This window comes from Pipistrellus hanaki (genome assembly GCF_964339955.1).
Source record: "Pipistrellus hanaki genome assembly, chromosome: 16".
Taxonomy (NCBI): Eukaryota; Metazoa; Chordata; class Mammalia; order Chiroptera; family Vespertilionidae; genus Pipistrellus; species Pipistrellus hanaki.
Window position 1 is genome coordinate 31,515,598 of NC_140518.1, and position 19,081 is coordinate 31,534,678.

General features: G+C 44.0%; 1 protein-coding gene across 1 annotated transcript in view; it reads right to left on the reverse strand.

The window, feature by feature from the left end:
• Positions 1-3,484: 3,484 nt before the first annotated feature.
• Positions 3,485-19,081, reverse strand: part of BLMH (bleomycin hydrolase) — a 32,881-nt gene continuing 17,284 nt past the window's right edge. The window contains exons 11-12 of the mRNA XM_084862219.1: positions 16,983-17,052; positions 3,485-4,446 (exon numbers count right to left, since the gene is read on the reverse strand). Of these exons, the coding sequence (XP_084718345.1) occupies positions 4,295-4,446; positions 16,983-17,052 (222 nt within the window). The 3' untranslated portion in view covers positions 3,485-4,294. The remainder of the gene's footprint in view (positions 4,447-16,982; positions 17,053-19,081) is intronic.

Sequence of the window (19,081 nt, forward strand, 5' to 3'; positions counted from 1 at the left end):
CGTCAAGCACACGCTGGGACTTCCACCACAGTCCCACCCTGCCTCTGTACAGCCACTGATTTTTAAAAAAATAAAGAAAAGCAAAGTTATGAAAGAGCCTGAGAGATGATTCCAGAGCCCACTCCATCCACTTCAAGAGGCACTACGGAGTCCTAGCCCACTTGGCTCAGTGGATAGAGCATTGGCCTAAGGACTGAAGAAGGGTCCCAGGTTCGATTCTGGTCAAGGGCATGTATCTTGGTTGCAGATTCAATCTTTGGTCAGGGTGTGTGGGGGAGGCAACCAATCAATGTGTCTTTCTCACATTGATGTTCCTCTCTCTCTCTGTCTCTCTCCCTCCCTTGCACTCTCTCTTAAAAATCAATGGGAAAATATTCTCAGGTGAGGATTAACAACAACAAAACAGAACAGAAAAAAAAATAAAAATAAAAATAAAAAAGAGGAGCTACCAAACTACAGTTTTTCTAGAGAAAAGAGAGGGAGAAATTTGTATCCAAATTGTACCAGGAAGAGGAGTGAGTGCAGGAGGGCTTCCCATCTTCACGCAACCCTGCTTCCAAAGAACAGCACCTCCCCTGCGCCCTGCGCCCTTTCTGTGGGAATGTGGGGAGGCCTTGGAGTTTGAAAGGGGAAACAAAACATCTGTGACCAGTTTACTCCTCGTTTCCCATCGATTGTATCATCGACTCCACGGAGGAACAAGCAGCTTCATGGTTCTGAACAAGTTGTCCTAGGGCTCATCTGGAGTTACTTATAAGAAAAAAAATCCAACTTACCCAATGGCTGTGGCCGTGTTCAGCAACCACACGCCTGGAGGAATGGGCGTTGCCTGCAAGTGCCCAGGCCCTGCCAACAGCAAACTGGAATCAAGCGGTCCTTTAAGGACAAGCCAGGGCAACCACATCCTAAAGGCAAGCTCACTATCGGGGCCTGGCTTCCGGGGCATGACTGTCCTGGGGCTGACAGGACTTCCCAGAGTGTCATTCCAAAGAGTGAGAGGAGAAGACATGCAACATCTTCCCATCTCCTTTTCTCTGAGCAGAGAAGACATACCTGCATCCTTTGTTTCTCCCCCACTGGATGCTATTTAAAAAACAAACAAACGTATTTTTATTGATGTCAGAAACGGAGAAATGAAAATATGTGAAAGTAGATAATTAGGGAGGGAAGTGATTGGAATAAACATGATAAAGTCCTTGTCATTCAAGAAGAAGTGAAGTATATTAACTTTCAAACTGGATTTTTAAGAGAAACTCAGCAATAATCTGACAAGAGGCCATTCAGGTTCCAATAAAGGATAAGAAAGAACAGGCATACATCAGATTAAATCTGCTATAACTAATAACCAGTGCCCTGCTACCATAGCTCAGAGGTTGAGCATGGACCTATGAACTAGGAGGTCACAGTTCCATATGTAATAAGGAAGATGTGCAGAAATTACAACAGAATCAAGAAAGCCACAAGTTGGGTTTTTTAAAAAACACACACACATGAACATCTTTGGCAAAACTTAAAAAAACAAAACAAAACAAAATTTAAGAAGATAAAATTATAGATGCAGATATTTGAAAAATAGGAGATACTCAACTTGGTCAAAAGGGACAATGAAGGGATTTGTTTGGAAGATAAATCGGCAGCTGGGCAAGGACAGGAGAAAAGGAGAGCAGATAGAGGTCCTGGCTGAGTTAGCAGAGCTGAAAAAGTTGAATCCTGAGCCAGTGGTGGAAACAGCCCGGGACAAACCAATTTGCGTTGCATAATCCCCAGAAGCACAGGTGGACTTCCTCTTGGGTTGGGAGTGAAAGGAGGGTTCTGAAGGGTTGAGGGTCTGTTAAATATGCTCACCTATAGTCATTTTGTTAAGATCAAGCATGTCAAACTTGTGGCCCATGGGCCACATGCAGACTACAATGAATATTTTTGTGGCCCAGCCACTATAATGGTATGTAAAAAACATTTTAATGAAAATTCCGTAACTTAATTTTTATAATATCCTGTTATCCATAATTATTAGTGACGAACTATAGCATTCGATGACTGATTACTATAATTAGGTTGCATTCATTTCCCTTATGCACCATTTCTCTCCACTAATACTAGCAGCAAATGTTTTAGCAGCCCATTGCCAAGTCATTAGTCTTGGACTGACTTGTTTGGTGTGTGTAACAGAAAATATTTTGCTTTCGGAGAACAAGAAAAATAGGTTTATTTGCATTATGTTTATTAATTTGTGCAGTTATTCAGTGTCTGATAAGTTGATGTTCAACAAAAAATATTAATTTTTATTAAAATGTTCTATTATTTTGTTAGAGATTACTCACTTATTTCAGCCCTTTCTATTCAGCATGTCTCTATCAATAAATAAACCTACATTTCTATGAAAATTGAAGATTTTTTTTGAGATCCACGTAAACTTAAATCTTGTTTACTTGGCCCATGTTAGCCTTTGAGTCTGACATGCTTGGTTTAGATGATACATATATTTTTGTCAATTTCTTTGATTTATATCTTTTGCTGCATTTCAGACTGTCCATATGGGATCATTTCCTTTCTATTTGGGCAACAGTTCTTGAATTAAAATGTTTTTCATTTCACCCTTTTTAAATTAATATTTTTATTTCAGAGAAGTGGAGACACAGAAACATCAATGACAGAGAATCATTGATCGGCTGCCTCCTACACACCTCACATTGGGGTTTGAGCCCACACCCAGGGCATATAACCTGACCGGGGAATCGAACTGCCACCTTGTGGTTCATGAATCGATGCTCAACCACTGAGCCACACCAACCAGGCTCACCTTTGTTCTTGATGGTTTTTTTAAATACAGAGTTCTAGGTTCACAGTTAACTTTTCATAGCATTTGAAGATATATTTCACTGTCTTCTGGTTTATATAGTTGGTGAGAAGTCAGCTGTCAATCTAATTGTCTTTTCTTCCTGGATGCTTCCAAGACCTGTTCTAAGGTTCGCCATGATGTGTCTAGAAATGGACTTATTGATCCTGCTTGGGGCAGGATTACTATTGTAAGCACTTTGATTAAAGTTTGAGCCTTTGCCTAATGTTACCTTGGAAGGTGCTGTGTGAGACAGTGTGCCCTACCAGGACGGGGAAGGTTCTTGGATGGCTCGAAAGGTAGGGTTCAGGCACTGATGGAAGTGTTGGTCAGGGTGTTACACTCATGTGCTCTCAGTGAAAGGAAGGCTCAGTCTCAGTAAAACACATAATCTTCAGCACATTCTAAGGTGGAACCAAGCAGATCCTCACGTCCCACCCTTGCCGGACTCTTGATCTGGTGAGAGAATCGTTACACACGATGCTGGGAAGCCCCCCACAGAACCAGCGGGGACCACACGGGCCGGGAAGGACCAGAGAGGAGTTGAAGCAGGAGAGCCCTGGCCCATCTTGCCCCTTTTTCACTTCGTAGAATCTGAGTCACCGGGTCGCTTTCCTCAGTAGCTAAATAAAGAAACAAATAAGCCGATTTACTCTGTTTAACAAAGTATTTTATTCAAAAGCTTCTCAGCACCATCTAGTTGTCAGAAAGCATGGGTCTCACCGTTTCCTGCCCACCCCGCTCCCAGTTCCAGAGGCAGAAGTTGAACCGTTTGGCCAGAGCACCTCCTAATCGCTGTAGTTCAGACCAGGATGAGGCGTGGGCTGTTCTCTCACTCAGCTTTCTCGAAGCCCCTACTTAACTGTGACTCAAGCCGAGCCGTGGCCCCCCCAGTGCAGAACAACAGGAAGGAATCATGTTGGACTTGATCAATCTCCCATCCTGGGCTACTAGAGACGTATCCTTCCCTTGAGAAAAGGGAATTCAGTGACTGCCACCTGGGAGGGACGGTCATACTGTCAGGCAGCATGCAGTTCTGAGAGCTCAAATCATAGGGTAACCCTCCCCCACCTCTACTCTAGGAACAAGGAAAAACAGGTCCGTTTCCCTCCGTGCTCCTCAACTGCTCATCCTCTCCTGTCTTACGGAGGCGGACACAGAACCAAACCTTTTTGACAGAGTTAAGACACACAATTACATCGGATTAAAATTCGAAGAGATCCTGAGCTGTTGGAGATGAGGAGAACAGATAGTGTGACCCCTTTCCCTTTATTTTCTTTAAGAATATTTGTTTCAACAGAAAGCACACTTCCCCGAGGTTCCTGGAGGGGACATCCAAGGGCCTGACAGTATCCCGTGGGAGCGCACAGTTGCCTGTGTGGCTCCGGCTCCAGTTCCCGGATCTGTCCTTGGCGGCTGCTCCAGGGGCCGCGGGAGGAGGGAGAACTGGAGGCGCCGTCACTTGGCCAAAGCCCCCATGGGGTCCCAGGCGGGCAGGACCTCAGGCTCCTGCTCCAGCACAGCCAGCACCTCTTCAGGGACATGCTTCCGGTCCACCACCACTTCGTAGACAAATTCGGAGAACCACTCGTCGGTCATGCACAGGTAACCTGGAGGAGGAGAAGCCTCATGAGTCCAGAGGGCAAAGGTCAAGTAGCAGAAACCACGTGGGCACTATAAAGAAGCCTTTTCACAAACTGGCACCTGTACCTGTGTTTTGCTTTCCCAGTCACAATCTCACTGAATCTAAGTCTTATTAGCAACTCGGTGAAGCAGACAGGACAGGCATGGCTCTGCTTTTACCAATTAGGGATCCGGGGCTCAGAGCAGCTAAGTGGCGTACCCAGCCACACAAGGGAGGCTCAGAGCTGGGCTGGGCCCTCAGGCGGCTACCAGGACCTGTGCTGGTGCGCCGCCCAGGCTGCCTCCCTGAAGGGGAACGGGTGCCCCCAGAGGGCAGCCTTCTTGCTCACACAGCCGCACTGAGGGGCTCATTCTCTGGGTCAGGAGGGCAAGCACACCGGTGCCATTCCTCCCTCCCCTCCTCTCAGCATCACCGGCTGTCCTCCTCCCTCCCTCCCTATCCCACCACAACCATGAGGGGTCATGGCATCCTTCCCAAGCAGCCACTCATGTGCAGGTGACACTCTAGGAATCAACCAGTAACACCGGCCTCCCTGTCCTGGAGGAAGCCTGTGACAGGAGCAGGCAGCACTGGGAGACTGGGACAGCTGCGCACCCTCTCTTCCCGTCTGTGGATCTCTCTGTGGGCGGGACTCCAGACACAGCTGAACTGACATCCCGGCTGAGAGCTGGGCTGAGAGAAAGAGGGGTGCCCGTGGGGATCCATCCTGGAGACCCCGTTCCTGAGGAAGACGCACCTGTACCTCAGGTCCCACCAGGACAGCACCAATTCCCCTTCAGGAGCACAGCTCCAACAGAGTTAAACGGGGGAGTGCTTCACCCAAGCGGTTGGTAATATAAAGAGGAAAGCTAAAGCGATGGGCACAGGGCACTGCATGAGCCTCCGCACCCAAGGACTCAGGGACTAGTGGTCACCACCACTACCATCCTCTGGCCCTGGCTGGCCCCTACGCTACTCCAGACATGAGCCAATTTTCTCGGAAAGGGTTTGAGTGGATCCAGGTCTGTGCGGATCAGCTCCCACTACGCAGGCCGGAGAGGAAGGGAGACGAAGCCGTATTTCTCCCGCGCAGCAGGTCTCCGAGGTCCGTGCCCAGGACCAAGGCTGCACGTGGAGAACCCAAACAGCGTGTGCGTGGGTTACAACTACTGACATTTACCAAACAGAGATTAAACGGAAAGCTTAAACATACTAATGCATACAAAAATAAGAATTTAAGCAGTATAAATACAAACAACACGTTTTTAGGAAAAATTATTATATTCACCAAAATAAAATAAACTTTAGCTAGAAGAGTGGTACTGTTTTACACTGTAACGTCTGGCTTTGCTGCAGACAGCTGGATTCTTGTCTCTCTCTGCCTTCTGTCCTCGGCCTGCTGTTATGGTGGAAGCTGATGGAGAAAATCTGACCCACACAGAGGAGAGGGTCCGCAGACCATGCCCTGAGAATGGCTGCTCTACAAGCAAGACTGTTTTAAATGATTAAAAGCGACATGATGGCGAGTCTAATTTTGTAAGCTAGATGCTGTGACCAAGGACGTGATTTAATGGAAAACACAGCTGCTTTGTGAGGTCAAGTACATCCAGCTCTTTTGGCCTCTGACAGAAGACAAGGCCAGCTCATCCTGACATGGTCCTGCGTGTCCATCCTCAGCAGAAGATGCCCTGGAGGGAGCTCACAGGCTCAGGCCTGGCCAGGTAAGGGACGCACCCTGCTCCGACGCCAGCCTCCTGACCCAGGGCCCTTCCCGCAGCTGGAGACAGGGCCGGGGGCACGCACAGACACTGGAGCCCGTGCCGCTTCTGGTTTCTGTCTTTGTCCTATTTCCAGAGTCCCTGGCTTTGCTTGTGTCAGTCAGTCAGTCAGGCAGGACCTGGCCCTTCCATCCCATCACCTAAGCTACTGCCACTGAGCTGTAGCAACCAAAGCCAGTCCAACCAGCCCGCACCGTTTCTCACTGCATCTCAGGGAACGGCCGAGAAACTCGGCATCCGCCTTCCCGAAGGGAGCTTCCAGGGGCAGGAGACCGGATCACTAAGCACTGCACTGGGTCGTCCTCCCCTTACCACACGCCGGCTGAACGAATCCTCAGAGGAGCACGGCAGGGCGGCAGGTGAGGGGCAGGGGCAGAGCCGTGTAATAAAGTTCTGTGTCCTCATGACAATGCTATCACCGCGCCATCAAATGAGCCTCCGGAGAACACACAGAGAAAATGGACAGCAAGTACATCTACACATCTTGTTCCAGAAGCCGATCAGATTAAGTCCTGAAAATTAAAACTCCTATCAATAGCAATCCTCCCTTTCAGTGTCCCCGCCGAGAGGGCCTGCCATGATTAGTCTCTCTCCGCAGGATATGAGTTCTCCGGGCCCACAGAAACCTCATAGTCTAGGGGGCTGCCAAGTAATTGCGGTCCGAGCAGATAATGAACGTGCGGCTGCTGTAGCTGTTGATGCCGCGTGTCTGGGGGCTGGACAGAGGAGATTGGGATCAGTGTGTCTGAGAGCCCAGGGAGTGCTGTGTGAGGCGGCAGCCAAGGGCCTGCTCAGGCAGCTTTGAAGTGGCCGTTTTATCCAAGGAAAGTTGCAGCTTCTAACCCGTCAGCCCTCTGGCCATCAGAAAAAGGAAAATCTGCTGCAGGGACCCTAAGGGGACATTCAGGGAAACAAATGGATAAATGGGGAAAGGAAGTCAGCTTTAGGAACTAAGGCGACATTAAATTCTGTTTGAACTTTATGTCTTGTTTACGCACAAGGAGAAGTCAGATGAATACAGTCCCGCAGAGAAAGGCAATGTATAATTTTATACAGGGCAGCCTCTGACTGTACGGGAGAAACAGGGCCTGTGACGGAGGCTCTGGAGCCGTCAGGCCAAGTTCACGCAGCCGCAGAATGTTTCCGACAGGTGAGGGTAAGAGAAAGTTTAGCCCGGGGACGCCTGCACCAGATTTCTCTCTTCCTTCCCTTGGCTCCTCGGGGAAGGTGTTTTCCAGTGGCCAGAGAGAGGGCTTACTGGCCAGAGGCTGCAACTTTCCTCACATCAGTGGCCACGTTAGCTCAGAAAACAGCTACCAGAAATGTAAGACTAGATTAAGATGACAAATATATTATCACTTATAAATTAAGATATATTTTACATATTTCCTGACTTTGTTCTATGCAGCATTTCACCCCACTAACAAACTATCTGTGGGTGACTTTGTTGTGGCTGTGTTTTTGGAAAAGGGGTGTGATAAAATCGAGCCCCTGTTCCGCTCTGATGGATCTGCCTGGCGGCATGGACTTAAGGAAGCCGGACTCCTGAGGCCTCATTAAGTCACCGCCAATCTCACACCTGATCGTGATAACTCCGGTCTGAAGAAAGGTTTCCAGACAAGAAAGCAAAATCCTCCCTGATGCTTATGTCACATTTTAAACTTCCTAAAAAACAGTGAGAAACCACTCGACAGAACATTAGTCATTTGAAATGACATTGTGGTGACTATGCAGTAACATGGGAAAATGTTTAAAAGTGATAAAAGTAAGGAACATAAAAACAGCATATCTTCTATTATTACAACTGTTACAAAATGAGACATCTGGGGGCATAAAAAATAAAATTATAATTTTATACAGGAGGGTGGGTGATTTCCCTCCCCCCCTAAATATCTGGAATGTTTTATTGCTTTTTTAGCTTTTAAAGATTACCCAAATAATTCATGCTCATTATAAATAATTTTGGAAACATGGGAGAAGGAGGAAGAGGAGAAGGAAGAAGAGGAGCAGGAGAAAGAGGTAGATGAGAAAGAGAAGACAAATGTAAATTTTAAAACTGCCTACAATCCCTCAATCTTGGATTAAGTCCTCTTCCAACTTTACACAAATCTTGGATAGTTTCTGCATGTCCACTCTATACATCTAATAAAAATGAGATATACGCACTCTTTAATTACAAAGTATCACATGTGCTATTTTCCAATATTGCTCTTTTCATGTTGATAAAAAAAAAAAGTGCTAGTTTATCCATTTACATCATAATGTCTAGGTGCTGAATTTATATGGGTAATCGGAAATGTACATCAATCCTCTGTTGCTGGAATCTAGATTGCTCTTTCATGCTTAAGACAACACTGCTGTAAATATTTTGTAACTAAATCTTTGTTACAAACTCTATTATAATAATGATTGCAAACATTTTTCCAGTTATGTCATTTGTCTTCTAATTTAGCTTATCATATCTTTGAATCTACTAAATCTTTTTATTTTTATGAAGTCAAACTTATCAATCTTTTCCTTTATGGCTTCCAAATTTGGTATTGTATAAACGTTTTTCTGCTACGATAATGAAAAAATAAGATGAAAAAAAATAGGCTGAGTGGTAAGAAAACATTAGAAACACAGACTCAATGAAAAACATCATTCACTAAGGCCTAGACACAGTCTAGCCCCTAATTATGAACATACACAATTTTAACAGATAACTAAGTAGTGACAATTTATCAACCACTTCTGTCAGGCACCTGCTGCCCTGATACCTCGCATTTATATAGAGCAGCGATTTTCAACTGATGTGCCACAAGAATTTTTAGAACATGCAATATCTGGCAACTACTAAATCATCAACCGGTGTGCCACAGCACACATATGTTTTAAAAATTCTTGTGGTACACACCAGTTGAAAATCGCTGACCCACAGTAGTATGTTGTAAATATGTAAAATGGCACAATCCCTATGGAATGGCATTTTGCAATATCTAGAAAATTTTCTAATGTATTATTTACCCTTTACATTAAGGAATGCCATTTCTGGGACTTCATCCTACAGACACATAGTACTTGCACGCACACAATATAAAATATGCATTATGTATTTATTTTCCCTCAATGTCAGTACTTATTTAGCTCTACTATGTGTCAGGCACTATTCTCAGCATTGTGTGTACATAAATATATAAATTCACTGCAAGACTGTTTGTATCAGTTCTATTGGCGCAGGAACCGGTTAAATAAACTATGGTACATCCAGACAATGGACGGCGATGGAGCTGCAGGGGCTGGAAATGTCCTGATAAGGAAACTCCGGGACATGCTGTCTAAGCGAAGTGAAAGCAAGATGCAAAGCAGGGTATAAGGAATGCTACCTTTGTGCACTAACACACTGAAGAGATGGAAGAGAAACGAACAGAAATGGTAGCCTGAAAGAAGAGAAGGAAACAAGATTCCTCTTTATATATGTTCTCATATTTTGATTTTGGAATTTCATTAAATGTAAATATTAATTGTACTATTTATTAAATGTATTTTATTACTTATTAAATGTATTACACTTTACACTTGATCTTAGCCAAAAGGCCGAGAAGCGATAAAATGTATTACACTTTAGAAAAGCAACACACACACACACACTTTACATTACAGTTTCATATCCACGATCCTTGTTTTGATTTTAAACCTCACAACAACAACATAAGGCAGGCAGAGTTGTGTAAAGTCACGCAGCCACTAAGTAAAGCCCACGCCGAAATCCAGTCTTAACTTCAAATTCAGTCTTTTTCATGGGGCTCAGCTTCCTCCAACAGAACACTCACCAGCAGAGAGGCGGCCAGCTGTGGCCTTGGCACCAGATAACAGCATGGAACCCAGCTTAGGCACCTACCTGTTCGGAACCAGTTTCATCTGCTCACACCCCCATATCAATGGCCATGTGCCTAGTTCCTACGTCTTTTGTCTCTTTAAGTCAGAGATGCCAAGTGCATGTATTCAGGAGAATGGAGAACAGCATGGGCCAGATGCTAACCCCCGCTGCCCAAAAACCACCCACAACCAAAGGAAGGGAACCAAAATCCCCACTCAGGAGACAGACATTTGGACAGTGATCTGAGAAGGGGGTCCTTTTTCCTCCAGAGTAAACACAAAAGGACGTGGTGAGGACACAGCTCATGCTCCTGCACCTGCTGATAACATCCTTAGCGCTGGATATGAACCGTGGCCTCTTTCTGAAATAAGTTAGAGAAGGTACTGTCTCCCTGTAAATGTACTGGGAGGAAGGCAGGGTGGAAAGTGTGGCAGGGAAAGAGAGAAGCTTTGGTTTGTGGGCTGTGTTTCTTTGAACCATCACACCACAACGAAGTTCAGCAGGAGAAGCTGCACTTCCTGAAGACTGTCCCCCTTGGCTGAGGACGGGAGGCGACACCCCAGTCTGAATTCCCCTCTCCCTGGACCAGGGGCACAATCCGGCAAATCTGAGCACGGGACTCTGCCAGGAAATTCAGGTGTCATCCAAGGTCCTGTTTTCTTGCAGAAACTCAATGACTTCTCTCTGACCCCAAACTATCACCCCTCCTATTGGGTTCAGGCAAAGCCTCATTTTGATCATTCCTCAAGAGCTCCGCGGATGGCAGGCCGCGTTATTTCTTGGCCTCACGCCTCAGACCTGCCCAAAGAATGCCTCACGAGCCAAGAGTACCATCCCGGCTACCGTTTTACTTCCTTTCCAAAGAAAGCCACAACCCCAACACCTTTCCTAAAACTCCGCTCACCCCTCAAGAACTGCTAAGGAGCCTCCCATTTCTAATCACCATCTCCCATGCAGTCTATCCTCTATATTATTTTATACTTATTCTTGTGTTTATGGGTCACATATTCTTATAATACATTACTAACACCTTATGTAGCAAGATTTACAGCCACAATTGTCCCAGTTTCAACTTCTCCCCACCCCAGCATTTGAAGGGATTAAGGACTGAAGAGGCATCATGGGACCACGGGGCTTCCACCACTCCTCCTGAAGTTTCCCAAAACTCTTAAATCCAACCCCAAAGCCTCTCCCTTGACTCATCCTCTGACTGCTCTGCTGTGGTGCTGTCGACCACCAAGTTCTCCCTGACGCTGGCTAGTCCCTCGGCTTCTCTGACTCCTCCCATTCCAATCACCTCAGCTTCCATGTCTTCCTACTGTCTCCCCACCGAGGGAGCACTCCCTGGTCCTTCCTCTTCCTGCCATCTGCCTTCTTGGATAAATCATCTCTTCTTTTACTCTTCTCAGGCCACTTATCCTGCATCTTACAGCCTGGGGAGCACACCGGGAATGTCACTGTGCCACACCCAGCCCCCGCAAGTTCCCTCCTGTGTCCCAGGGGAGCCTCCGTCCTCTGAGGGCCAGAGAGCTCACTGCACCACGGACCACGCACGGTGCCCTGCATCCCGTCAATAAACGGGAGGTGATGCTGTTGCTAATGGTTTTCCCTCAGCACTAGGCGTATTCACCTCCGCTGCTTCTCGCATGAACGTAAGCCCACGAGACGAGTCATCCATCAGTAAACGGGAGAGGGAGCACAATGGCTGCACAGCCCTGCGTTCTTGGAAGAGCTAACGCTGGAACCAGGGGTAGGCCAGCTCTCCTCTCGAAGGGAAGCGTTAAGGAGCCTTATGCTCTCGCTCTCCTGCCCTCGTTTGTTATTGACAACAGTAACAACGATAGCTAATGTTTTGGGCACTTCTTATATGTCCGGCACAGTTATCACAACAACGGAGGTAGGTACGATTATTGTCCCCATTTATAAAAATTTTTATGTTTTGTTAACCATCTCCTGAGGACATTTTTTCCATTGACTTTTTTAGATAGTGGAAGGAAGGGGGAGAGACAGAAAGAAACATTGATGTGAGAGAGAGACATTGATTGGTTGCCTCCCACACACACCCCGACCAGGGCCAGAAATCAGGCCGTAACCAAGGTACATGCCCTTGACCGGAATCGAACCCAGAACCTTCAGTCCGAGGGCTGATGCTCTATTCACTGGGTCAAACTGGCCAGGCCATTACCCCCTTTTTATAGCCAGGGAAACTAAGGCTTAGACAGACTCAATTGCCATAACCAAGGCTATCCAGATAAAAGGAATTGCCAGGATGTGTATCACTGTAGTTTGGCTCTATGCTTTAAAGTCCCTAATCTTCTCAAACCCATGCACACACAGCTTGGAGACAATGTGGTGAAAAGAACAGATCCTCTCTACGGGAAAAAGCAATACACACACACAAATCCGAGTTAAGTGGGAGGGGATTTCTCCCTGAAACTGATGCCTGGTTTCAGGTCTCTTCCCACAGTTGCCTCCTCTCCTAGTCAGTAGCCCTCGCCTAGTCACGCCGTTTGATAAGAAAGCAACAGTCAATCTGAGAGCACATGCTTCCTGCTCCACTCACACTATTCTTTTTTTTTTCTTCTTTTTTTAATATATTTTATTGACTTTTTACAGAGAGGAAGGGAGAAAGATAGAGAGTTAGAAACATCGATGAGAGAGAGTCATCGATCAGCTGCCTCTTGCATACCCCCTACTGGGGATGTGCCCGCAACCAAGGTACATGCCCCTGACCAGAATCGAACCCGGGACCCTTCAGTCCCCAAGCCGACGCTCTATCCAATGAGCCAAACCGGTTTCAGCCACTCACACTATTCTTAGCCCAGTCATGCAAGCTCTCGAGTGAATAAAAATGGAGATGAGCAGTCCCTCTGCAGGAGCTCAGGTACCCATGCTGGAAGGCAGAGGCACGTGTCCCAACCCTGGAGAGGCAGGGAAACCCTGAGGTGACATGACAGATTTGTGTCCTGCCCTTTTCCAGGAAACCAGAAGCCTCTGCTTTTAGCTCATGTAATTTTCTCGTGTCAGCAGATTCAGCTCAACATTGTCTGTAAGTTACTATATTTGTGCTAGAAATCCAAAAACTGAATCTCAAACACATCTACAAATAATCAGTCATCTTTTACAGGTAATGTACATTTTTAGGGAACCTGCCTGTGTGAAATTAAGAAATCTGAATCCAAGGTCTGCTCCTTTATCCAATTTGAAATCTGTTTCTGGTATAATCTATAAACAAGTTACAAAATGCATAGTCAAGTATTTCAAGAAGCAGGGGAGGAAAGAAAACCATGTTGCTTGTTCAATATGTTAGATATGCATCCAATTTTTAGTCCTAAGGAATTAGCATTCACCAACATGAAGTAATCCAAAGGGTCCAGTAAGACAAGAATTAATTTCTCCTTTAATTTCAGCATGATCTGAATGATTTACTTAGTGGTCTCTGGACCAGAAGGACCATGAACATGACCAATGAGGAAAGACTAAAGCCAAGACTGGGTAGAGGGCAAGAATGCCCTGGTATCTCTCTTCTCTTTACCTCTAGCTTGTATTGTTAATACTGCTTTTTTAGAAACCATCAATCTATTTTTTTTTTTTTAAGTTTTTACTGATTTCAGAGAGGCAGGGAGTGGGAGAGGATGAGAAATATCAATGATGAGAGAGAATCATGGATTGGCTTTCTCTTGCACGCCCCCTACTGAGGATCGAGCCCACAACCTGGGTATGTACCCTAACAGGTTCATGGGTGGATACTCAACCACTGAACCACAACAGCCACGCAGAAACCATCTATCTTAGCCTGCAGAAATCCCAAAGAGAATGGCAACAAACTATGAACAATGTTATCTATAAAAGCAAAATGCCAGCAATGCTGTTTAAGGTGGTCACGTCTTCCTAGAGAACACAAACAGAGGCTCTGCCTCAGGCGTGCTTGCCAATACCAGCCAGGATGACAGGCAGGAAGGCCTGCTGGGATAAACACACATCACCAGTATAACATGCTACACATGCTCCGAAGGCCAGGCCACGTGTGCCAACTAAATCAGATCATGTTTTCTTTCCTTCCTTCCTGTTAAGTCTTCATTACCAAGAAATATATGGGAATAATTTATTTTGGCTTTGAACGAACTATTCCCTACCCCCACTCAGTTCAATCTCTTATCTCTTGGCCCTCTACTGAAATGCTTTGCTCTGTATAATCTCAGGCATTTTGGTTATTCAAAAAACAACAAAAAAAATTACTTTACTCTAAACTGGATAGCTGCAGATTTCACCAGGAAGGATTACAGGCAGATCATCGGGATCAAGACCTCAGCTCTTTCAGCATTCGGCCTTCTGTATCCACCAGTTCTGCACCCATCGATTCAACCAACAGCAGACAGAAAATATTTTGCGGGGGAAAGTGATGTTGTTGCTGATACAGTTAGGCATACAATGGTTGTGTCTGCATGAAACATAGACTTTCTTTTCTTGTCATTATTGCCTAAAGGTTTCAGTATAACAGATATTTACAAAGCATTTACACTATATTATGTACTAGTATATACTATCTAGAGATGATTTAAAGTATAAGGAGGGGGTGTGTAGGTTTTATGCAAAACGCCATTTTATATAAGGGACTTTAACAGCTGCGGATTTTGGCATTTGAGGGAGTCCTGGGACCAATTCCCTGAGGACACAGAGGGGCGGCCATAATAACAGAGAGAATTAGTTAGCAAAAACAAAAGTTGCACTGAGTTGGAGTAGAGAAGTACAGATGAATGGAAAGAAAATTAGCAAAGTGGCCAGAATCCTCTTTATTACGAGTATGTATTTAGGTGCAAAGTAATAAAAACAATAACTCACACTATTCAAAACACCAAGTATTTGCATGGCTTTACAAGTGTTTATCCTCTCTTAAATGGACCTCAATGCCATCTACAAACTCAGTGACTATTAAAGATAGAAATATGTTTCAGAAGCAAGCCAACTGATCCAGGCTCATCTAAACAAATCGTAACTTAAGTCCCTTTCCTAGACACTAACTTCTATAACAAACCCAAATACAGGGACCAAATTAGACCAAAATGAAACGAGCTATGAGGTTCATCTGAAGTAATATCTTATGTTTTGAAACGTTATAAATAAGAAATCACCAATTAAGAAATACGTTGCAGTCCAGCCAGGTGGCTCAGTCGGTTGGAGCATCGTCCTATGTACCAAAAAGGTTTTGATTCGAACCCCAGCCAGAATGCATGCAGGAGGCTACCGATGGATGTGATGTTTCTCTTACACGTTCATGTTTTGGGTTTTTTTTTTTTAATCTCTCTCTCTCTCAAATGAATAACCATATCTCAGGTGAGGATTAAAAGTTTTTTCTAAGCAAAAAAAAAGTATACGTTGCACTCTAATACATAACAGTAATTTAACAAGCTCCACGGAATCACAGAATTACAGAAATCACAGAAGGGGGACATGCAACTATCTTGATGAACAGAAATGCTCTAATAACGCTTGTGCTTATTTACATATAAACTCTGAGCTGCTGAGTTTCACAGCAGATCCCAGGGACAGTTAGCCAAAACCCACCAAGGACCATTTCATGGGGAGATGAAGACCTGGGACGACAGATGGCCTCAGGTTTTGGCCATCATATATAGGCCTTTGCCGCCCAACCGCAGAATACTGTCAAGTTCCAAACTCAAGTGAACAGGCTAAAACAGGAGTTTTCTCGTTTAAATACTGAAGCTCCATCTGCTCGATTCTAGACCAGCACACTCCGCCTCTCCTCCACCTTTCTTTCACCTTTGGGAATCCTAACGCTCTGAGGAACAGAGCTGGAAAAAATCACTGCTCTAAACACAGAGGGAGGTACAAGGCAAAGAGCTGCTGCGATCTCTATTTTCTTTTTTTAAAGAAAACTTCCAAGTGTCTGGGAATCTCACGAGCTTCCCTATCACATCCTCCCAGGCTTCTATCTAGCCCAGTAAGCTGTGGTTCACGTGTTTTTCCTAGCCTGAATCCATGGGCTGAAAGTAAGGAATATGAAATCTGAAAAAGAACAGCTGCAAAGTAACACCAGCACATAGCACACACGCAAATACACGCGCACATGCATAATACTCTACAGTCGTCACCGCTTTTGGTCTGAAACCCTAAAAATTAAAGCATAAAAGCTCCTTAAAAGGCTTTACTTATTATGAAAAACAGTCTTTAAAAACATGGTTTCAAAAATTTGCCACAAAAAATTACCCTAAACTGTTAATGGTGATCTGTGGGTGGTACTATTAGAGATTTTTATATTTTTCTTTTTATCTATCTATATATTTTTATTTTTCTACAACTCCTATGTTACGTGTAGTTGGGTGTTTTTTTTTTAAGTCTAATTATTATCATTTACTTAGGACTTCTGCCTGGGTTTTGATTTGTCAGAATAAAATAGTTCTAAACAGTAACCAAAACATTCTTTTCCTCTAGAAAAGAGGAAAAGACTCCTAGAGTCTCTAATAAATACCTAAAGTTTCTTGACAATCCTGCTTTCCCATTCAGAGACTGACGTCTAGAGTTAGTGCAGTAGATGAAAATGCACCCAGTGCTATAGAGCAGTGTCCTGGCAAAGGGCACCCAGCCTTCTCATGGCCAAGGTGTTCCGGAACAAAGAAGTCCAATAGGGTCAGCCTGTTCGGAACTAATGCTAGCACATTCTGGTCTCAGGGTCAACCTGGGGGGTTCAGGCGTGTTACTTTTTCAAGAAGATATTGGGGCAAACTGGATCCTCAGATTTCTCCCTAGAAGACTCTATCCAATGGGACCCACGACTGAAAAATCCCCCACGTTAGGGCTGCTTTCTACCCGTATCTCCCGAGACAGACCACAGAGCAGACCCCAGGCACCCTGAGTTGGTGTTACCTTTGTGGCCATGGTCTTCACCCCATGAATTCTCCACTCTCCATTTCGTGAATGCACCATCCTGATTATCCTGCAAGAGAGTGGATAGTTTGAAACCGGATCTCTCCAGCTGATGCGTCATGCTAATTTTAGTTTTTCTTCAGCCACTCAGAAGAAACAGCCTCCTCTACACAGCCATGATACACATACATGACGGGGCCATGTCTTTTCTACTATATCTAAAGGGATACTCCAATACAAGGGTTTGACACTCGTGGGATAAAAATGCAATGAACCTAACAAAGCAATCATATTATTTTCTCCTTTACAATGCATTCTATACAGAAACAAGTATATTAAAATGCTAGTTGACTAAGAAAAATGAAATATTAAATTACTAAAAGCAGTGAACACCATCAGAAGCCAGGACTCTTGCTTATAACTGGCCAGCATTCTTTGCAAAGGCATTCCAATATATTTATTTTAGAAATTATTCTAAGATCCAGTCAGTTTAAGAAAGAAAACAATCACATTCTCATCATACTGCCTAATTTTCTACTTAAAGGAACCAAGTACTGACACTCACCAAATGTGTGCTTTTACTGATTCAGTTATACTAATATTAAATTTAATACAATAGAGATTGAATGGCTAAGCAAAAGTAGAAAGACCGTTTTCATAAAACAAAACCCAGGCAGTATACTGTTCTCTCTCTTCTATCTTCATTAATAAAATAAGCTCAATTTTCATCTTCTTAAAGGGACACTGATGCACATCATAAAAACCTTCACTCTAGTCTTTACTATTGTGACAGAGAGGGACAAAGGCTCCGTCTGGGAAAAGACTCTTCTCCTTCATGCTCAGCCAGGGCATTCACTTATGTCAAAACAACAAATTTTTGTAGCATGAGAAGAGGCTGGCTCCGTATTATCTCCTAATGATTTCATCTGTCAACTCACACTTGCACATAATTGCATGAGTCTCATCTACATGGGATTTGACTCTATTCTTGGCAGGTTTCTTGGATCTCTGAAATTTTCGGTCTCAGAAATAGCCAACAACCAAACCCACAAGTTCAAACTTCCTTATCTGTACCACCCCTTCATTTTAGCCTCAGGTAACTTTAAAACTACATCATAAACTATATATTCTAAGATTAACCTATTAAATGTCTGTTTTGGTTTTTCTGCTCCCCCCACTTTAGTCCATCTTTACTTTAAAGTACCACGATCAGAATGTATATTACCTAAGGTCACTATTATAATAAGTCTGAAAATGCTTCCTCTTCTTTCCTTTGCCAATGAATTCCCGCATGACCTAGATCAAGATGTTCTCTGTCATCTACCAATATAGAATAATACCTGGACCTTCCTCATAGGGATTCTAAGAAATCAGCAATAAGAAAGAATATTCCAGAATACAGCAGCCAGTGCTTATCTTTGCATTACCATTCAAATGCAGTGCAAACTAGTTTTAGTGGTCAAAACAAACTGGAGCCCTGGCTGGGTGGCTCAGTTAAAATGCCAAAAGTTTGAAGGTTCGATTACCAGTCAGGGCACACATCTAGGTTATCCCTAGTCAAGACCCATACAGGAGGCAACTGATTGACGTTTCTCTCTCACTGATGATTCTCTCTCTCTTTCTCTCTCTCAAAATGAAGAAAAGCATATCCTCATGTGAGGGTTAAAAAAGAAACCTCAAACTGGAGGGAAGAGAACAATCTTATAAAATTCCAGATGAGATAATATAAATTCTGCTTTACACTATCAGAATTAGCATGTAAGGGAGCTCCATTTTCCTGAGGAAAAAACAGCAGGTTAATAAACCATGCCAACAAAAGAGAGAAAGTTCCGGAGAAAATGATAAGGTATGTACTATTTTTATTTCTAAATAAGTATGTATGATTATTCATTCTGAAAAATATGAATATTCTATTACAGAGATGGAAAATTAAAAGCCAAACCTCTCCTAGAAATGACAAGGTCTTTAGTTTGTTTTTAACAATCTTTTAAATAATTTAACTTTAATTGAAGGAACTAGTTATAAACATTGAATTTAGTAGGTCCATACATAAATATGAACAACTTAGTATCTTAGGAGTATCATATTTACGTTAGTAT